Raw genomic sequence first — 16,234 nt, 5'->3', positions numbered from 1 at the left:
AGGGAGTGAGGACATTGCGGGTGAAGGTGTGCGGACATGGCGGGTGAGGGAGTGAGGACATTGCGGGTGAAGGGGTGCGGACATTGCGGGTGAGGGAGTGAGGACATTCATTGCGGGTGAAGGGGTGCGGACATTGCGGGTGAAGGTGTGTGGACGTGGTGGGCGAGGGGGTGCGGACACTGCAGGTGAGGGAGTGAGGACATGGCGGGTGAGGGAGTGAGGACATTGCGGGTGAAGGTGTGCGGACATGGCGGGTGAGGGAGTGAGGACATTGCGGGTGAAGGGGTGCGGACATTGCGGGTGAGGGAGTGAGGACATTGCGGGTGAAGGTGTGTGGACGTGATGGGCGAGGGGGTGTGGACATTGCGGGTGAGGGAGTGAGGACATTGCGGGTGAAGGTGTGCGGACATGGCGGGTGAGGGAGTGAGGACATTGCGGGTGAAGGGGTGCGGACATTGCGGGTGAGGAAGTGAGGACATTGCGGGTGAAGGTGTGTGGACGTGATGGGCGAGGGGGTGCGGACATTGCGCGTGAGGGAGTGAGGACATTGAAGGTGAAGGTGTGTGGACGTGGTGGTGCGGACATTGCGGGTGAGGGAGTGAGGACATTGCGGGTGGTGTGTGGACGTGATGGGCGAGGGGGTGCGGGAGTGAGGACATTGCGGGTGAAGGTGTGCGGACATGGCAGGTGAGGGAGTGAGGACATTGCGGGTGAAGGGGTGCGGACATTGCAGGTGAGGGAGTGAGGACATTGCGGGTGAAGGTGTGTGGACGTGGTGGGCGAGGGGGTGCGGACATTGCGGGTGAGGGAGTGAGGACATTGCGGGTGAGGGAGTGAGGACATTGCGGGTGAAGGTGTGCGGACATGGCGGGTGAGGGAGTGAGGACATTGCGGGTGAAGGGGTGCGGACATTGCGGGTGAGGAAGTGAGGACATTGCGGGTGAAGGTGTGTGGACGTGATGGGCGAGGGGGTGCGGACATTGCGGGTGAGGGAGTGAGGACATTGAAGGTGAAGGTGTGTGGACGTGGTGGTGCGGACATTGCGGGTGAGGGAGTGAGGACATTGCGGGTGGTGTGTGGACGTGATGGGCGAGGGGGTGCGGACATTGCGGGTGAGGGAGTGAGGACATTGAAGGTGAAGGTGTGTGGACGTGGTGGTGCGGACATTGCAGGTGAGGGAGTGAGGACATTGCGGGTGAAGGTGTGCGGACGTGGTGGTGCGGACATTGCGGGTGAGGGAGTGAGGACATTGCGGGTGAAGGTGTGCGGACGTGGCGGGAGAGGGGGTACGGACATGGTACAGGTCTTGATGTGAACCTTCATCACATCCCTCAGTACCTCCTGAGTCCTCCCCTCTCCACACAGAACATCCAGCAGATCATCACCTCAGGCATGGCCAGTTGGCCGCTCACCTGAACCTCTGGCTGTCAGCTCTGACTAAAGTCCCACTTTAATGTTAGGCACATTTCAGGGCCATAATTATTTCTTATTTTACACATTCAGTGGCCCGTTTCCGCCCTTTATATCAGTATTTAAAGGCAATGGCGAAGTTATAAGGCATACTCCTGAGGTAAAAGAACTATAGCGGCCATTTTGTTGGTGGAGGAGGCGCGCCGCTTTTATACTTCCCGTTTATCAAGCCTATAACCACGCCCACATTATAGAAGTCTTTCAGGGATTGCTGGGCTTCCGTCTACCACGTGACCACAGAGAACCAACCCTCCGCCCACAACTCCGCCCTGAGCCCGGCAGTCGGTCGCCGTCAGCCAATGAGCAGCCCGGTACCTTAGCTTGGCTGTCAGACGTGTCATGTGACACCTCCGGGCAGCCAATGCGGGGCGGTGTGTGGAGAAGGTTGGATTGGTCAGTGCGGGGCTTCGTACACAGAGCTTGAGGAAGGGAAGAGGAAGCGGCGAGAGGGGCCGCCGGGGAGCATGGAGCCGCTGTGCGTCTGACCGGAGCGGTATGTATCTGTCCTCCCACCACCCTTCTACCGGATGTATGTCTCCCAATACACCCCACATACTCACCTACCGCCGGGTCCGGACACAGGGGGCTCCGACCTACCTGAGGAGAGAGACTGCGGGGAGGGGAGACAGGAGAGACGTTCTGCAAGCATGGCAGATGGGGGAGATGTTCTGCAGAGGGGGGAGCAGGAGAAATGTTCTGCATAGATGGGGGGGCTGACTGGAGAGAAGCGGGTGTAATGGAAGAGATGGTCTGCAGATATGGGAGTGTGGTGGCAGAAGAGATGTTCTGCAGAGAAATGTGACATTTTCTGCAAAGGGGTGATGGGAGAGGGGTAAGAGCAAAGATGTTCTGCAGAGAGGGGAATTAGGAGATGTTCTGCAAGGGTGGCAGATGGGAGAGAGGTTCTGCATAGAAGGTAGAGGGGTGACAGCGAAGATGTTCTGCAGAAATAGGGGAGGGTGTTCTGTGGAGGTGGAGGTGACAGTAGAGGTATTCTGCGGGGGTGACAGTAGAGATAGAGGCGGGGGTGACAGTAGAGATGTTCTGCAGAGATGGAGGCGGGGGTGACAGTAGAGATGTTCTGCAGAGATGGAGGCAGGGGTGACTGTAGAGATGTTCTGCGGAGATGGAGGCGGGGGTGACAGTAGAGATGTTCTGCAGAGATGGAGGCAGGGGTGACTGTAGAGATGTTCTGCGGAGATGGAGGCGGGGGTGACAGTAGAGATGTTCTGCAGAGATGGAGGCAGGGGTGACTGTAGAGATGTTCTGCAGAGATGGAGGCGGGGGTGACAGTAGAGATGTTCTGCAGAGATAGAGGCGGGGGTGACAGTAGAGATGTTCTGCAGAGATGGAGGCGGGGGTGACAGTAGAGATGTTCTGCAGAGATGGAGGCGGGGGTGACAGTAGAGATGTTCTGCAGAGATGGAGGCGGGGGTGACAGTAGAGATGTTCTGCAGAGATGGAGGCAGGGGTGACTGTAGAGATGTTCTGCGGAGATGGAGGCGGGGGTGACAGTAGAGATGTTCTGCAGAGATGGAGGCAGGGGTGACTGTAGAGATGTTCTGCAGAGATGGAGGCGGGGGTGACAGTAGAGATGTTCTGCAGAGATGGAGGCGGGGGTGACAGTAGAGATGTTTTGTGGAGGTGGAGGTGACAGTGGAGATGATCTGCGGAGATGGAGGCGGGGGTGACAGTGGAGATGATCTGCGGAGATAGATGCAGGTGCGACCGTAGAGATGTTCTGCGGAGATGTTCTGTGGGGGTGACAGTAGAGATGGAGGCGGAGATGGAGGCGGGGGTGACAGTAGAGATGTTCTGCAGAGATGGAGGCGGGGGTGACGGTAGAGATGTTCTGCGGAGATGGAGGCGGGGGTGACAGTAGAGATGTTCTGCGGAGATGGAGGCGGGGGTGACAGTGGAGATGGAGGCGGGGGTGACAGTAGAGATTATCTGCGGAGATGGAGGCGGGGGTGACGGTAGAGATGTTCTGCGGAGATGGAGGCGGGGGTGACGGTAGAGATGTTCTGCGGAGATGGAGGCGGGGGTGACGGTAGAGATGTTCCGCGGAGATGGAGGCGGGGGTGACGGTAGAGATGTTCTGCGGTGATGGAGGCGGGGGTGACAGTAGAGATGTTCTGCGGAGATGGAGGCGGGGGTGACAGTAGAGATGTTCTGCGGAGATGGAGGCGGGGGTGACAGTAGAGATGTTCTGCGGAGATGGTGGCGGGGGTGACAGTAGAGATGTTCTGCGGAGATGGAGGCGGGGGTGACAGTAGAGATGTTCTGCGGAGATGGAGGCGGGGGTGACAGTAGAGATGGAGGCGGAGATGGAGGCGGGGGTGACTCTAGAGATGTTCTACGGAGATGGAGGCGGGGGTGACGGTAGAGATGTTCTGCGGAGATGGAGGCGGGGGTGACGGTAGAGATGTTCTGCGGAGATGGAGGCGGGGGTGACGGTAGAGATGTTCTGCGGAGATGGAGGCGGGGGTGACGGTAGAGATGTTCTGCGGAGATGGAGGCGGGGGTGACGGTAGAGATGTTCTGCGGAGATGGAGGCGGGGGTGACGGTAGAGATGTTCTGCGGAGATGGAGGCGGGGGTGACGGTAGAGATGTTCTGCGGAGATGGAGGCGGGGGTGACGGTAGAGATGTTCTGCGGAGATGGAGGCGGGGGTGACGGTAGAGATGTTCTGCGGAGATGGAGGCGGGGGTGACGGTAGAGATGTTCTGCGGAGATGGAGGCGGGGGTGACTCTAGAGATGTTCTGCGGAGATGGAGGCGGGGGTGACTCTAGAGATGTTCTGCGGAGATGGAGGCGGGGGTGACAGTAGAGATGTTCTGCGGAGATGGAGGCGGGGGTGACAGTAGAGATGTTCTGCGGAGATGGAGGCGGGGGTGACAGTAGAGATGTTCTGCGGAGATGGAGGCGGGGGTGACAGTAGAGATGTTCTGCGGAGATGGAGGCGGGGGTGACAGTAGAGATGTTCTGCGGAGATGGAGGCGGGGGTGACAGTAGAGATGTTCTGCGGAGATGGAGGCGGGGGTGACAGTAGAGATGTTCTGCGGAGATGGAGGCGGGGGTGACAGTAGAGATGGAGGCGGAGATGGAGGCGGGGGTGACTCTAGAGATGTTCTACGGAGATGGAGGCGGGGGTGACGGTAGAGATGTTCTGCGGAGATGGAGGCGGGGGTGACGGTAGAGATGTTCTGCGGAGATGGAGGCGGGGGTGACAGTAGAGATGTTCTGCGGAGATGGAGGCGGGGGTGACAGTAGAGATGTTCTGCGGAGATGGAGGCGGGGGTGACAGTAGAGATGGAGGCGGAGATGGAGGCGGGGGTGACTCTAGAGATGTTCTACGGAGATGGAGGCGGGGGTGACGGTAGAGATGTTCTGCGGAGATGGAGGCGGGGGTGACGGTAGAGATGTTCTGCGGAGATGGAGGCGGGGGTGACGGTAGAGATGTTCTGCGGAGATGGAGGCGGGGGTGACGGTAGAGATGTTCTGCGGAGATGGAGGCGGGGGTGACGGTAGAGATGTTCTGCGGAGATGGAGGCGGGGGTGACGGTAGAGATGTTCTGCGGAGATGGAGGCGGGGGTGACGGTAGAGATGTTCTGCGGAGATGGAGGCGGGGGTGACGGTAGAGATGTTCTGCGGAGATGGAGGCCGGGGTGACGGTAGAGATGTTCTGCGGAGATGGAGGCGGGGGTAAATCTAACTCAATTGAATAACAAACTAAAATCTTTTAGGTGGAGGGAAGAAAAAATAAAATAATCCGGTTACATAAGTTTGCACACCCCTTACACTAATACTTTGGTGAAGCTCCTTTTCATTTTATTCCATCACTCAGTCTTTTTGGGTAGGAGTCTATCAGCATGGCACATCTTGACTTGGCAATATTTTGCCCACTCTTCTTTGCAAAAACACTCCAAATCTGTCAGATTGCGAGGGCATCTCCTGTGCACAGCCCTCTTCAGATCACCCCACAGATTTTCAATGGGATTCAGGTCTGGGCTCTGGCTGGGCCATTCCAAAACTTGAATCTTCTTCTGGTGAAGCCATTCATCTGTTGATTTGGATGGATGCTTTGGGTCGTTGTCATGCTGAAAAGATGAAGTTCCTCTTCACGTTCAGCTTTCTAGCAAAAGGCCTGAAGGTTTTGTGCCAATATTGACTGGTATCTCTCTGCGGACCGTGGCTTTTGCTGTAGGATGCGACTAAGAAAATGTCAGGAAAGACCTACGAGAACAGTTGAAATTTAATTGGGGTTAATCAGAGGCCCTTTAAATGATGGCAGATGTATACTGGTGAATCTACACCCCAGTCTCAAGTCCTTTGCAGACTCTTAACAGGTTTTCTTCTAAGATTGCCCAGTATTTGGCTCCATCCATCTTCCCATCAACTCTGACCAGCTTCCTTGTCCCTGCCGAAGAAAAGCATCACCACAACATGATGCTGCCACCACCATATTTCACAGTGGGTGTGGTGTGTTCAAGGGGATGTGCAGTGTTAGTTTTTTACCACACACAGCATTTTGCTTTTAGGCCAAAAATTAAAATTTTGGTCTCATCTGACCACATGATGCTGCCACCACCATGTTTCACAGTGGGTGTGGTGTGTTCAGGGTGATAAGCGGTGTTGGTTTTCCGCCACACATAGCGTTTTGCTTTTAGGCCAAAAAGTTCAGTTTTGGTCTCCTCTGACCAGAGCACCTTCTTCCACATGTTTGCTGTGTCCTCCACATGGCTTCTCGCAAACTGCAAATGGGACTTCTTATGGCTTTCTTTCAACAGCGGCTTTCTTCTTGCCACTCTTCCATAAAGGCCAGATTTGTGGGTTGCACGACTAATGGTTGTCCTGTGTAGAGATCGGCCGATCTTTGGCCTTTTTTAAGAAATATGCATCTGCCAATTATTATGAAAATTAGGCCGATTAACACTGACCGCACCGTGCCGGTTCCTCCTCCCTTCCTCACACTCCATTTGGCAGAGCGGCGCTTGCCGGAGCTGCTGAGTGTGTGAAACTGGCATATGTAACTGAATGCAGAGAGAGAGAGGAGCTGTCAAAATTCAGCGTTGATGTCGGTGGTGGGCGGGACCCAGCAACTATCAAACACAAGCCGATGGGATCTAGGCGGGCCGCTACATGTTTGTGGCCCTGCCCCCTTTCTTAAGCAGCCCATTTATTGGCTGGTGTTTCATAGTTGCTGGGTCCCGCCCACCCCCGACATCACCGCTGAATTTTGACAGCTGGTTCTCTCTGTATTCAGTTTCACCCCCTCAGCGGCTCTGGCATCGGCTCAGTGTGCCACCTGCCAAAAAAAAAGCGGCTCCTCCTCTGACCCGCGGCTGACTCCCCGACAGTCTCATTCACTTTAATGGGACGGCTGGTGATGCGGCAGTGACACAACAAGGGGAGGGATGTGGCGGCAGCAGGTGAGTGGATGACCGCTATCAGGTGCTGCCATGATGGATCTGAAATGACAGGTGCTCTTTAAGAACTCATTCTTGCTGGTAGTTAGAATCTTTAATATTTTAAAAAACAAAATTAAGGTTTCCTATTAAGAATAATAAGCTGTCAGGTTAGTAAAACAGCGATATCAGAACTGATTCAATCATACAGTTTGTAGTGTACATAGTAGTGTACATAGATTTGCAAAACAACGGAATAAAGTAATATTCCTGAACTTTGGTTTATCTCATGGTTACTGTGAAATTGTGGGAATGCTTCAATGCAGTGCATGTTATCTCAGCTTGCTGAGCTTGGATTCATTGAATGAGTTTACCAAAAATGTAAATATTGCAGAATATACAGCCTCATGCTACATAACTAAGCTCCATTTCATGCTGAATAAACTAAAGTATTAATGTTTCTTAAATAGAAAACTATCGTTTAATTGATTTTAAAAAAATCATTGATTTATATCCAACCTGCCATCAAGTCTACCTGTTGTGTGTGTGTTTTTTTGTTTTTGTTTTTTTACTTTTTGTTAGCCATTTACTGTTGACTGTCTTACTACCTCTGCTGGTATTTTATTCCAAACATCAACTACACTTTCTGTAAAATAATACTTTCTAAAATTTAGTTTTGAACTTTGATCCAGTTAGTTGGAGGTCATGTCTATGTTCTTGATTTTGTTTTTTCCAATATTTGTGGTCTTTTTTTCATTTATATTGCAAAAAATATATATATATAAAAAAGTGGTGGTCAAATACCACCAAAAGAAAGCTCTATATGTGGGAAAAAAAAAGGATATAAAGGTTAATTGGGTACAACTTCACACGACTGCGCAATTGTCAGTTAAAGTAGCGCAGTGCTGAATAGCAAAAATGGCCTGGCCATGGGGGTGGGGGGTAAAACCTTCGGAAGGTCACGTGGTTAAAAGGTATTTTGAGCCATTTTCTATCAGGTACAGTGATGATCGGTTAATAAAACAGATCTATTTAATTTCCAATGTGAAAATGTTAGCTACACTCTCTTCCAATCCCAGGTCCACAAAGCCAGTCCACAATTCCTTGTGCGGGGAGTTGAATGTTATATATGGGGGTGATCAATCTGGGGGTGCAGGGAGCACAGTGTTATATATAGGGGGTGATGAGTCTGGGGGTGCAGGGAGCACAGTGTTATATATGGGGGGGTGATGAGTCTGGGGGTGCAGGGAGCACATTGTTAAATATGAGGGGGCGATGAGTCTGGGGGTGCAGGGAGCACAGTGTTATATATGGGGGGTGATGAGTCTGGGGGTGCAGGGAGCACAGTGTTATATATGGGGGGTGATGAGTCTGGGGGTGCAGGGAGCACAGTGTTATATATGGGGGGTGATGAGTCTGGGGGTGCAGGGAGCACAGTGTTATATATGGGGGGTGATGAGTCTGGGGGTGCAGGGAGCACAGTGCTATATATGAGGGGTGATGAGTCTGGGGGTGCAGGGAGCACATTGTTATATATGGGGGGTGATGAGTCTGGGGGTGCAGGGAGCACAGTATTATATATAGGGGGTGATGAGTCTGGGGTGCAGGGAGCACAGTGTTATATATGGGGGTGCAGGGAGCACAGTGTTATATATAGGGGGTGATGAGTCTGGGGGTGCAGGGAGCACAGTGTTATATATGGAGGGTGATGAGTCTGGGGGTGCAGGGAGCACAGTGTTATATATGGGGGGTGATGAGTCTGGGGGTGCAGGGAGCACAGTGTTATATATGGGGGGTGATGAGTCTGGGGGTGCAGGGAGCACAGTGTTATATATGGGGGGTGATGAGTCTGGGGGTGCAGGGAGCACAGTGCTATATATGAGGGGTGATGAGTCTGGGGGTGCAGGGAGCACATTGTTATATATGGGGGGTGATGAGTCTGGGGGTGCAGGGAGCACAGTATTATATATAGGGGGTGATGAGTCTGGGGTGCAGGGAGCACAGTGTTATATATGGGGGTGCAGGGAGCACAGTGTTATATATAGGGGGTGATGAGTCTGGGGGTGCAGGGAGCACAGTGTAAAAAATGTACCCGGCCCAGGGTTGGTGGTCAGTTACATAGCACCTACATATTGTTGAAAAAAGACACAAGTCCATCCAGTTCAATCAATATAAAAAACAAAACAAAATAACATACAATCCCATATACACAATCCTTCACCTACAGTTGATCCCGTGGAAGGCGAAAAACCCCAGCAAAGTATGATCCAATTTTCTCCAGCAGGGGAAAAAATTCCTTCATCATCCCCCGAAAGGCAATCAGATTTTTCCCGGATCAACTTTACCTATAAATGTCAGTACCCAGTTATATTCTGTACATCTAGCAAAGAATCCAGGCCTTTCTTAAAGCCATCTACTGACCTATGGTCAGTGGGAGGAGGAATAATCGTGTCAGTGGAAGGAATAGTGTCCCATCATTGGTGTCAGTGGAAGAAATAGTGTCCCGTCATTGGAGTCAGTGGGAGGAATAGTGCCCCATCATTGGTGTCAGTGGGAAGAATGGTGTCCCATCATTGGGAGGAATGGTGTCCCGTCATTGGTGTCAGTGGAAGGAATAGTGTCCCGTCATTGGTGTCAGTGGGAGGAATGGTGTCCCGTCATTGGTGTCAGTGGAAGGAAGAGTGTCCCGTCATTGGTGTCAGTGGGAGGAATGGTGCCCCATCATTGGTGTCAGTGGGAGGAATGGTGTCCCGTCATTGGTGTCAGTGGGAGGAATAGTGCCCCATCATTGGTGTCAGTGGGAAGAATGGTGTCCCATCATTGGGAGGAATGGTGTCCCGTCATTGGTGTCAGTGGAAGGAATAGTGTCCCATCATTAGTGGGAGGAATGGTGTCCCATCATTGGTGTCAGTGGGAGGAATAGTGCCCCATCATTGGTGCCAGTAGGAGGAATGGTGCCCCATCATTGGTGTCAGTGGGAGGAATGGTGCCCCATCATTGGTGTCAGTGGGAGGAATGGTGCCCCATCATTGGTGTCAGTGGGAGGAATGGTGCCCCATCATTGGTGTCAGTGGGAGGAATGGTGCCCCATCATTGGTGTCAGTGGGAGGAATGGTGCCCCATCATTGGTATCAGTGGGAAGGAAAACCAAGAGGGGGAAAATGTACTGGAATGCAGTGAAAACGTACATGCAGAAATGCATCTCGAGTGAGTCTTTGTAGTGTGAACCTGCTTTAAAAAATGAAATAAAAAAATCATTACCTCCTTGATGGGACAGAGGTGAGTGGTGGGGGTGGGGGGGAGGCGGGGACTAGGGAAGGTAAAATATATAAGCAGATTAAACTGAATAAGAAAACTTTATGTTCACAGTGCACATCCTAACACATCTTTCTGTAATGTGAAGGTGTTTGGGCTGACAGCGCTCTGATCCCCGCACCTCGCCGTGTTCTGACTCCTCAGGTTATCCATTCCATTGCTCCTGTCAGTACATCCCTTCTGTTCTTTATTGGCTTTCCATGTGTTACCGAGCTCTTACCTGACCTGTCCCTGTCTACGTTCCCCAGCACCCGTCCGCACCGCCGCCATGGCCACATCATCCGAAGAAGTGTTACTGATCGTGAAAAAGGTGCGTCAGAAGAAACAAGATGGGGCCCTTTACCTGATGGCGGAGAGGATAGCCTGGGCCCCTGAAGGCAAGGACCGGTTCACAGTGAGCCACCTGTATGCAGACATCAAGTGTAAGTATCGTCTGTAAGGGGGAACTATGGTGGAGTTTAAGGCAGAGTACGCCTTCCAAGTTAGTAAGAAACTTATTTCCATTGTGACTTCTATTTGTTTAATTCCTGCTGTTCATTGGTCCCTATTTTCCTGTTGATGAAGACTTATCACTGCAGTCCCAAGTTGCAGGAATAGTTGCACAAGTGTGAAAGGGTCCTTAGTAATTAGATGGGAAAGTATATCATAATTACCTGTTTTACACTTTTTTTTTTTTTTTTACATTTCTTTAGTTCCTGGTTTCTTGCCTAGCCACTTGCAGACCGGCCCATTGTAGCTTTACTGCTACAGGGCGGCCGTTCTGTGCAGAATCATCTACATTGAAGGAAAAAAGTATGTGACCCCCTGCTGATTTTGTAGGTTTGCCCACTGGCAAAGAAATGATCAGTCTATCATTTTAATGGTCGGTTTATTTTAGTGAGAGACAAAACAACAACAAAAATACCCAGAAAAACGCATTTCACAAAAGTTATAAATTGATTTGCATTTTAATGAGTTAAATAAGTATTTGCTCTCCTATCAATCAGCAAGATTTCTGTCTCCCAGGTGTCTTCTATACAGGTAACGAGCTGAGATTAGGAGCACTCTCTTAAAGGGAGTGCTCCTAATCTAAGCTTATTACCTGTATGAAAGACACCTGTCCACAGAAGCAATCAGATTCCAATCTCTCCACCATGACCAAGACCAAAGAGCTGTCCAAGGATGTCAGGGAGAAGATTGTAGACCTACACAAGGCTGGAATGGGCTACAAGACCATCTCCAATCAGCTTGGTGAGAGGGTGACAACAGTTGGTGCGATTATTCGCAAATGGAAGAAATACAAAATAACTGTCAATCTCCCTCGGTCTGGGGCTCCATGCAAGATCTCATCTCGTGGAGTTTCAATGATCATGAGAACGGTGAGGAATCAGCCCAGAACTACACGGGAGAATCTTGTCAATGATCTCAAGTCAGCTGGGACCATAGTCACCAAGAAAACAATTGGTAACACACTACACTGTGAAGGACTGAAATCCTGCAGCCCCTGCAGGGTCCCCCAGCTCAGGAAAGCACATGTACAGGACAGTCTGAAGTTTGCTAATGAACATCTGAATGATTCAGAGGAGAACTGGGTGAAAGTGTTGTGAGCTCTTTGGCATCAACTCAACCCGCCGTGTTTGGAGGAGGAGGAATATCTGCCTATGACCCCAAGAATACCATCCCCACCATCAAACAAGGACAGTGCATATTTTTAGCACTGATCACTGTATTAGTGTCACTGGAGGTCAAGTAGATAGGCAAATAATGTCCTACATCCCAGGAGTCTTTACAAGAGGAGGGGTTTTCTCAGCTACGCGCACTCTCCTGTCTGCATGCCTGAGCTAAGGGCAGATGGATTCCAGGGAGTATATGCTAGATCAATCATTTGACGTTACTCAGGATGGGCACCACCAGAAATGCTAGGAGGGTGTTTTTCAAAGTGATTTCACAACAAGATAAAAGATCACTGAGAATGCAGCCTATCCAATCACTAGAGACCGGTGACATCACAGAGAATGCAGCCAATCCATTCACTAGAGACTGGTGACATCAGAGAGAATGATGCAGCCTATCCAATCACTAGAGACTGGTGACATCACAGAGAATGATGCAGCCTATCCAATCACTAGAGACTGGTGACCTCACTGAGAATGCAGCCTATCCAATCACTAGAGACTGGTGACATCACAGAGAATGATGCAGCCAATCCATTCACTAGAGACTGGTGACATCAGAGAGAATGATGCAGCCTATCCAATCACTAGAGACTGGTGACATCACAGAGAATGATGCAGCCTATCCAATCACTAGAGACTGGTGACATCAGAGAGAATGATGCAGCTAATCCATTCACTAGAGAGCGGTGACATCGCTGAGAATGCAGCCTATCCATTCACTACAGACTGGTGACCTCATCCACTGGGGTGGGCGGGGGGGTTAGAGATTATTCTGAGAACTTTGACTTACCAGTGTCTGGTTGTGTTTGTTTGCCTTCCAGGTCAAAAGATCAGCCCCGATGGCAAAGCGAAAGTCCAGCTGCAACTTGTCCTCCACGCGGGGGAGACGTCAAACTTCCATTTCTCTAATGAAAGCACAGCAATAAAAGAAAGAGATGCCGTGAAAGAGCTTCTGCAGCAGCTGCTTCCCAAATTCAAAAGGAAGGCCAACAAGGAGCTGGAGGAGAAGAACAGGTATGGGGGAGCTGTGGGTGGGATGAACCTGGGAGCAATGAGAGAATGCCTAATGCCTCCATCTCTTTAGAGATGATCTTTTAGTTTTCTTTCAGTGAGAATGCTATGTACTGTATTGTAAGTTGTTATGTTGACCACAAATTATTTAGCGTTGAAATGTTGGGGGCACAACCCTGTATTCCTAGTCACCATGGATACAGTCTGTTTCCCTTTCGCTCGCTCATACAACGTTTGAGATTCTGAAGTCAGATGTTTTTTTGTTTTGTTTTTTTCCTTAAGGATGCTAAAGGAGGACCCAGTCTTGTTCCAACTCTACAAAGACCTTGTTGTCAGTCAGGTGATCAGCGCTGAGGAGTTTTGGACCAATCGTCTTAATCTGAACTCCCTGGAGAACACCGTGTCGAACAGCAAGCAGGAAGTGGGGATTTCTGCAGCTTTCCTGGTGAGTGTATTCAGGTACACACAGGATTAATCCAGCAGACTTGTGAAGGAACTGTTCATAGAATATAAACATAAGACTTGGAGACTCTCACAAAGCTGTGACTACCTGTGTGGGACCCCCGACTTGTCTTATTAGTTTCAAGGCAATGACTTGGTGAAGAGGTGTAAGCTCGCTGCCCAGGAACTAGTAAATGACACGAGTCGACCAAAGCTTCTACCCGATCTGTCTCATTGCGCTGATGTTTGCTTCATGACTTTCTGGGGCTGAACAAAAAAAACCTGATTACCATACTAACACAAGCGATGTTGGTGCAGCGGTCCCCCCCCCCCGCTGTGCTATTGGGTTCTGAGTCCCCACTAGAACACAGTGATCAGCGCTGGGAGCCGTTGGCTAATTGGATGCCGGTCAGATGCTGGTTTTCCAGCATGCTCATTCGTCTGTAGAAAAGACAGCTGTACACACTTACCAAAAGTTGGCCAATTCCTGCCGAACCGACCTTTTTTCAGACAATTTTCGGCCTGTGTGTACCCAGCTTTAGTCCCCTTAAAGCGGAGTTCCACCCAAAAATGTAACTTCTGCTTTTCGGAATCACCCCCCCCCCCCCCCTCCAGTGTCACATTTGCCACCTTTCAGGGGGGAGCAGATACCTGTCTAATCCAGGTATTTGCTCCCACTCCCGGGGCGTAGATAGCCGCAGTATCTACGCCATGTCTGGCACCTCCTCCGTCCCCCCCGCTGTTTTCTGGGAGACGCACAGGTCACAGGTGGAATCGCGCAGCCCGACTCGTGTATGCGCAGTAGGGAACCAGGCTGTGAAGCCGCAAGGCTTCACTTCCTGATTCCCTTACTGAAGATGGCGGCGCCTCCACCTGAGACTGATCGGCTTCGGGTGCTGACATCGCAAGCGCCCTGGACAGGTAAGTGCCCATATTTTAAAAGTCAACAGCTGCAGTATTTGTAGTTTCTGACTTTTAAATAAATAAAAATTGGCGGAACTCCGCTTTTACAAAGTCCACAATTGACATTTTGTTTGTTACTTGCAGTAACGAAGCATATCGCATATGACAACCCCCTTACTTTACATCATAGGGTGCTTCTATATGCAGCGTTGATTGGCTGAGACACAGCAGCGGCGCCATTGGCTCCTGCAGCTGTTGTTTAAAGTCAGTTGGCCAATCAGGGGAGAGAGGGGAGGGGGCGGGGCTGGGTCGGGGCTCCGTGTGTCTTAATGGTCACACGGAGCTGTGGCTCGGCTCAGATGCCCCCATAGCAAGCTGCTTGCTGTGGGGGCACTCGACAGGAGGGAGGGGCCAGGAGCACTGAAGAGGAACCCGAGAAGGAGGAGGATCTGGGCTGCTCTTTGCAAAACCACTACATAGAGGAGGTAAGTATGACATGTTTGTGTGTGTTGTGTTTTGTTTTTTTTTTAACAAGACTTTACAATCACTTTAAAAAATCTCCATAGGCATCAATTAAAATTTCTTTAACAGGTTACCAGCTTAGAGTTACAGAGTAAGTCTAGTGCTAGAATTTATTGCTCTCACTCTAACGTTCGCGGTGATACTTCACATGTGTGGTTTGATCGCTGTTTACATATGCGGGCACGATCTATGTATGCGTTTGCTTCTGCGTGTGAGCACGAGGGGATGGGGGCGCTTTATAATGTTTTTTTTTTGTTTTTTATCACTGTCCCTTTCATTTTTTGATTGATTGTTTTTTATTCCTATTACAAGAAACCTAAATATTCCTTCTATTAAGAATAGGACATGACAGGTCCTGTTTACAGAGAGATCTGGGGTCTAGAAGTCCCCAGATCTCTCCTCTATGCTGGAAAGCCTGAGATCCAAAAAAATTCAATCTCAGGCCTTCCATAAAAATAAAAAAAAGCGTCAGTTTACATCTGCTGCTGCCGGAAGTGATGTCATGAACATCTGTCCTCTATGGTCAGCTCTATGGTAAACCGTCGCCGGCGGATTCATTCTCCTGGCTCGCCCCAATTGCACGGGCAAGCCAGAGAAGCACTGGAGGGCGGCCGGGGGGATGGCTGGGGGAACGTCCCCTCCCGCCACCTGTAAAAGCAATCAAGCTGCTAAACAGCCACTATGATTGCTTTTACATTGCAGGGAATCGTCTGCTGCCCCCCTCAGCCCCCCCCAACACTTACCTGAGCCTGTCTTTATCCAGTGATGTTGGAGGAGTGTCTAAGCTGCCCGGGACTCTTCTCCTCATTGGCTGAGACTGCAGCATGGTGTGTTTGGCTCCCACTTCTGTCAATTAAAATCAGTCAGCCAATCAGGAGAGAGAGGGGGCAGGGCCAGGTCGCAGCTCCATGTCTGAATGGATACACAGAGCTGTGACTCGGCTCGGGTGCTCCATAGCAAGCTGCTTGCTGTGGGGGCGTTCAACAGGAGGGAGGGGCCAGGAGCTCCGAAGAGGGAGCAGAGAAGAGGAGGATCCAGGCCACTCTATGCAAAACCAACTGCATAGAGCAGGTAAGTATAACATGTTTTATTAAAAAAAAAAAAAGATTTTACAATCGCTTTAAGTGGTTAATTTGGCTTAATTCCACCCACACAGCAGCAGCATCCAGGCCCCAGCATGCTCCTTCAAAATGACTAGAAGTCCCATCTTCCACCATGGCAGAGGAACTGTGCAGACCATGCTAGGGGTCGTACCTCCCTCCCCCCACTCTGTAGTTCAGCAGCACTTTCTCCTGTCAGGTCTATACCGCTGTACAGGCCTGAGGCTGGGGAGTGCATGGCAAGAGCCTGTGCATTGGATGCACAAAGCACTGATCGCAGGTGCAATGCTTTACAGGCTTCATTGCAATCAATGGATCATGAGATTCCAGATGCTGCATTAACTAGTCTTTGAAAAGAGTGGACTTTGCCTTTTAAAAGGTGTTTACATGAAATGACCGCATTCTGAC

The 16,234-nt window shown here is 50.6% G+C and overlaps 1 protein-coding gene across 2 annotated transcripts in view; it reads left to right on the top strand.

The window, feature by feature from the left end:
• Nucleotides 1-1,804: 1,804 nt before the first annotated feature.
• Nucleotides 1,805-16,234, top strand: part of GTF2H1 (general transcription factor IIH subunit 1) — a 42,014-nt gene continuing 27,584 nt past the window's right edge. For both annotated transcript variants that reach the window (XR_012236482.1, XM_073604116.1), the window contains exons 1-4: nucleotides 1,805-1,963; nucleotides 10,443-10,616; nucleotides 12,671-12,863; nucleotides 13,143-13,305. Coding sequence is in view for 1 of the 2 variants with exons in the window: in XM_073604116.1 (XP_073460217.1) it covers nucleotides 10,463-10,616; nucleotides 12,671-12,863; nucleotides 13,143-13,305 (510 nt within the window). In the remaining variant the exon portion in view is untranslated. The remainder of the gene's footprint in view (nucleotides 1,964-10,442; nucleotides 10,617-12,670; nucleotides 12,864-13,142; nucleotides 13,306-16,234) is intronic.

This window comes from Aquarana catesbeiana, linkage group LG11 (genome assembly GCF_042186555.1).
Source record: "Aquarana catesbeiana isolate 2022-GZ linkage group LG11, ASM4218655v1, whole genome shotgun sequence".
Classification (NCBI taxonomy): Eukaryota; Metazoa; Chordata; class Amphibia; order Anura; family Ranidae; genus Aquarana; species Aquarana catesbeiana.
This window is presented reverse-complemented; position numbering and strand designations above follow the sequence as displayed.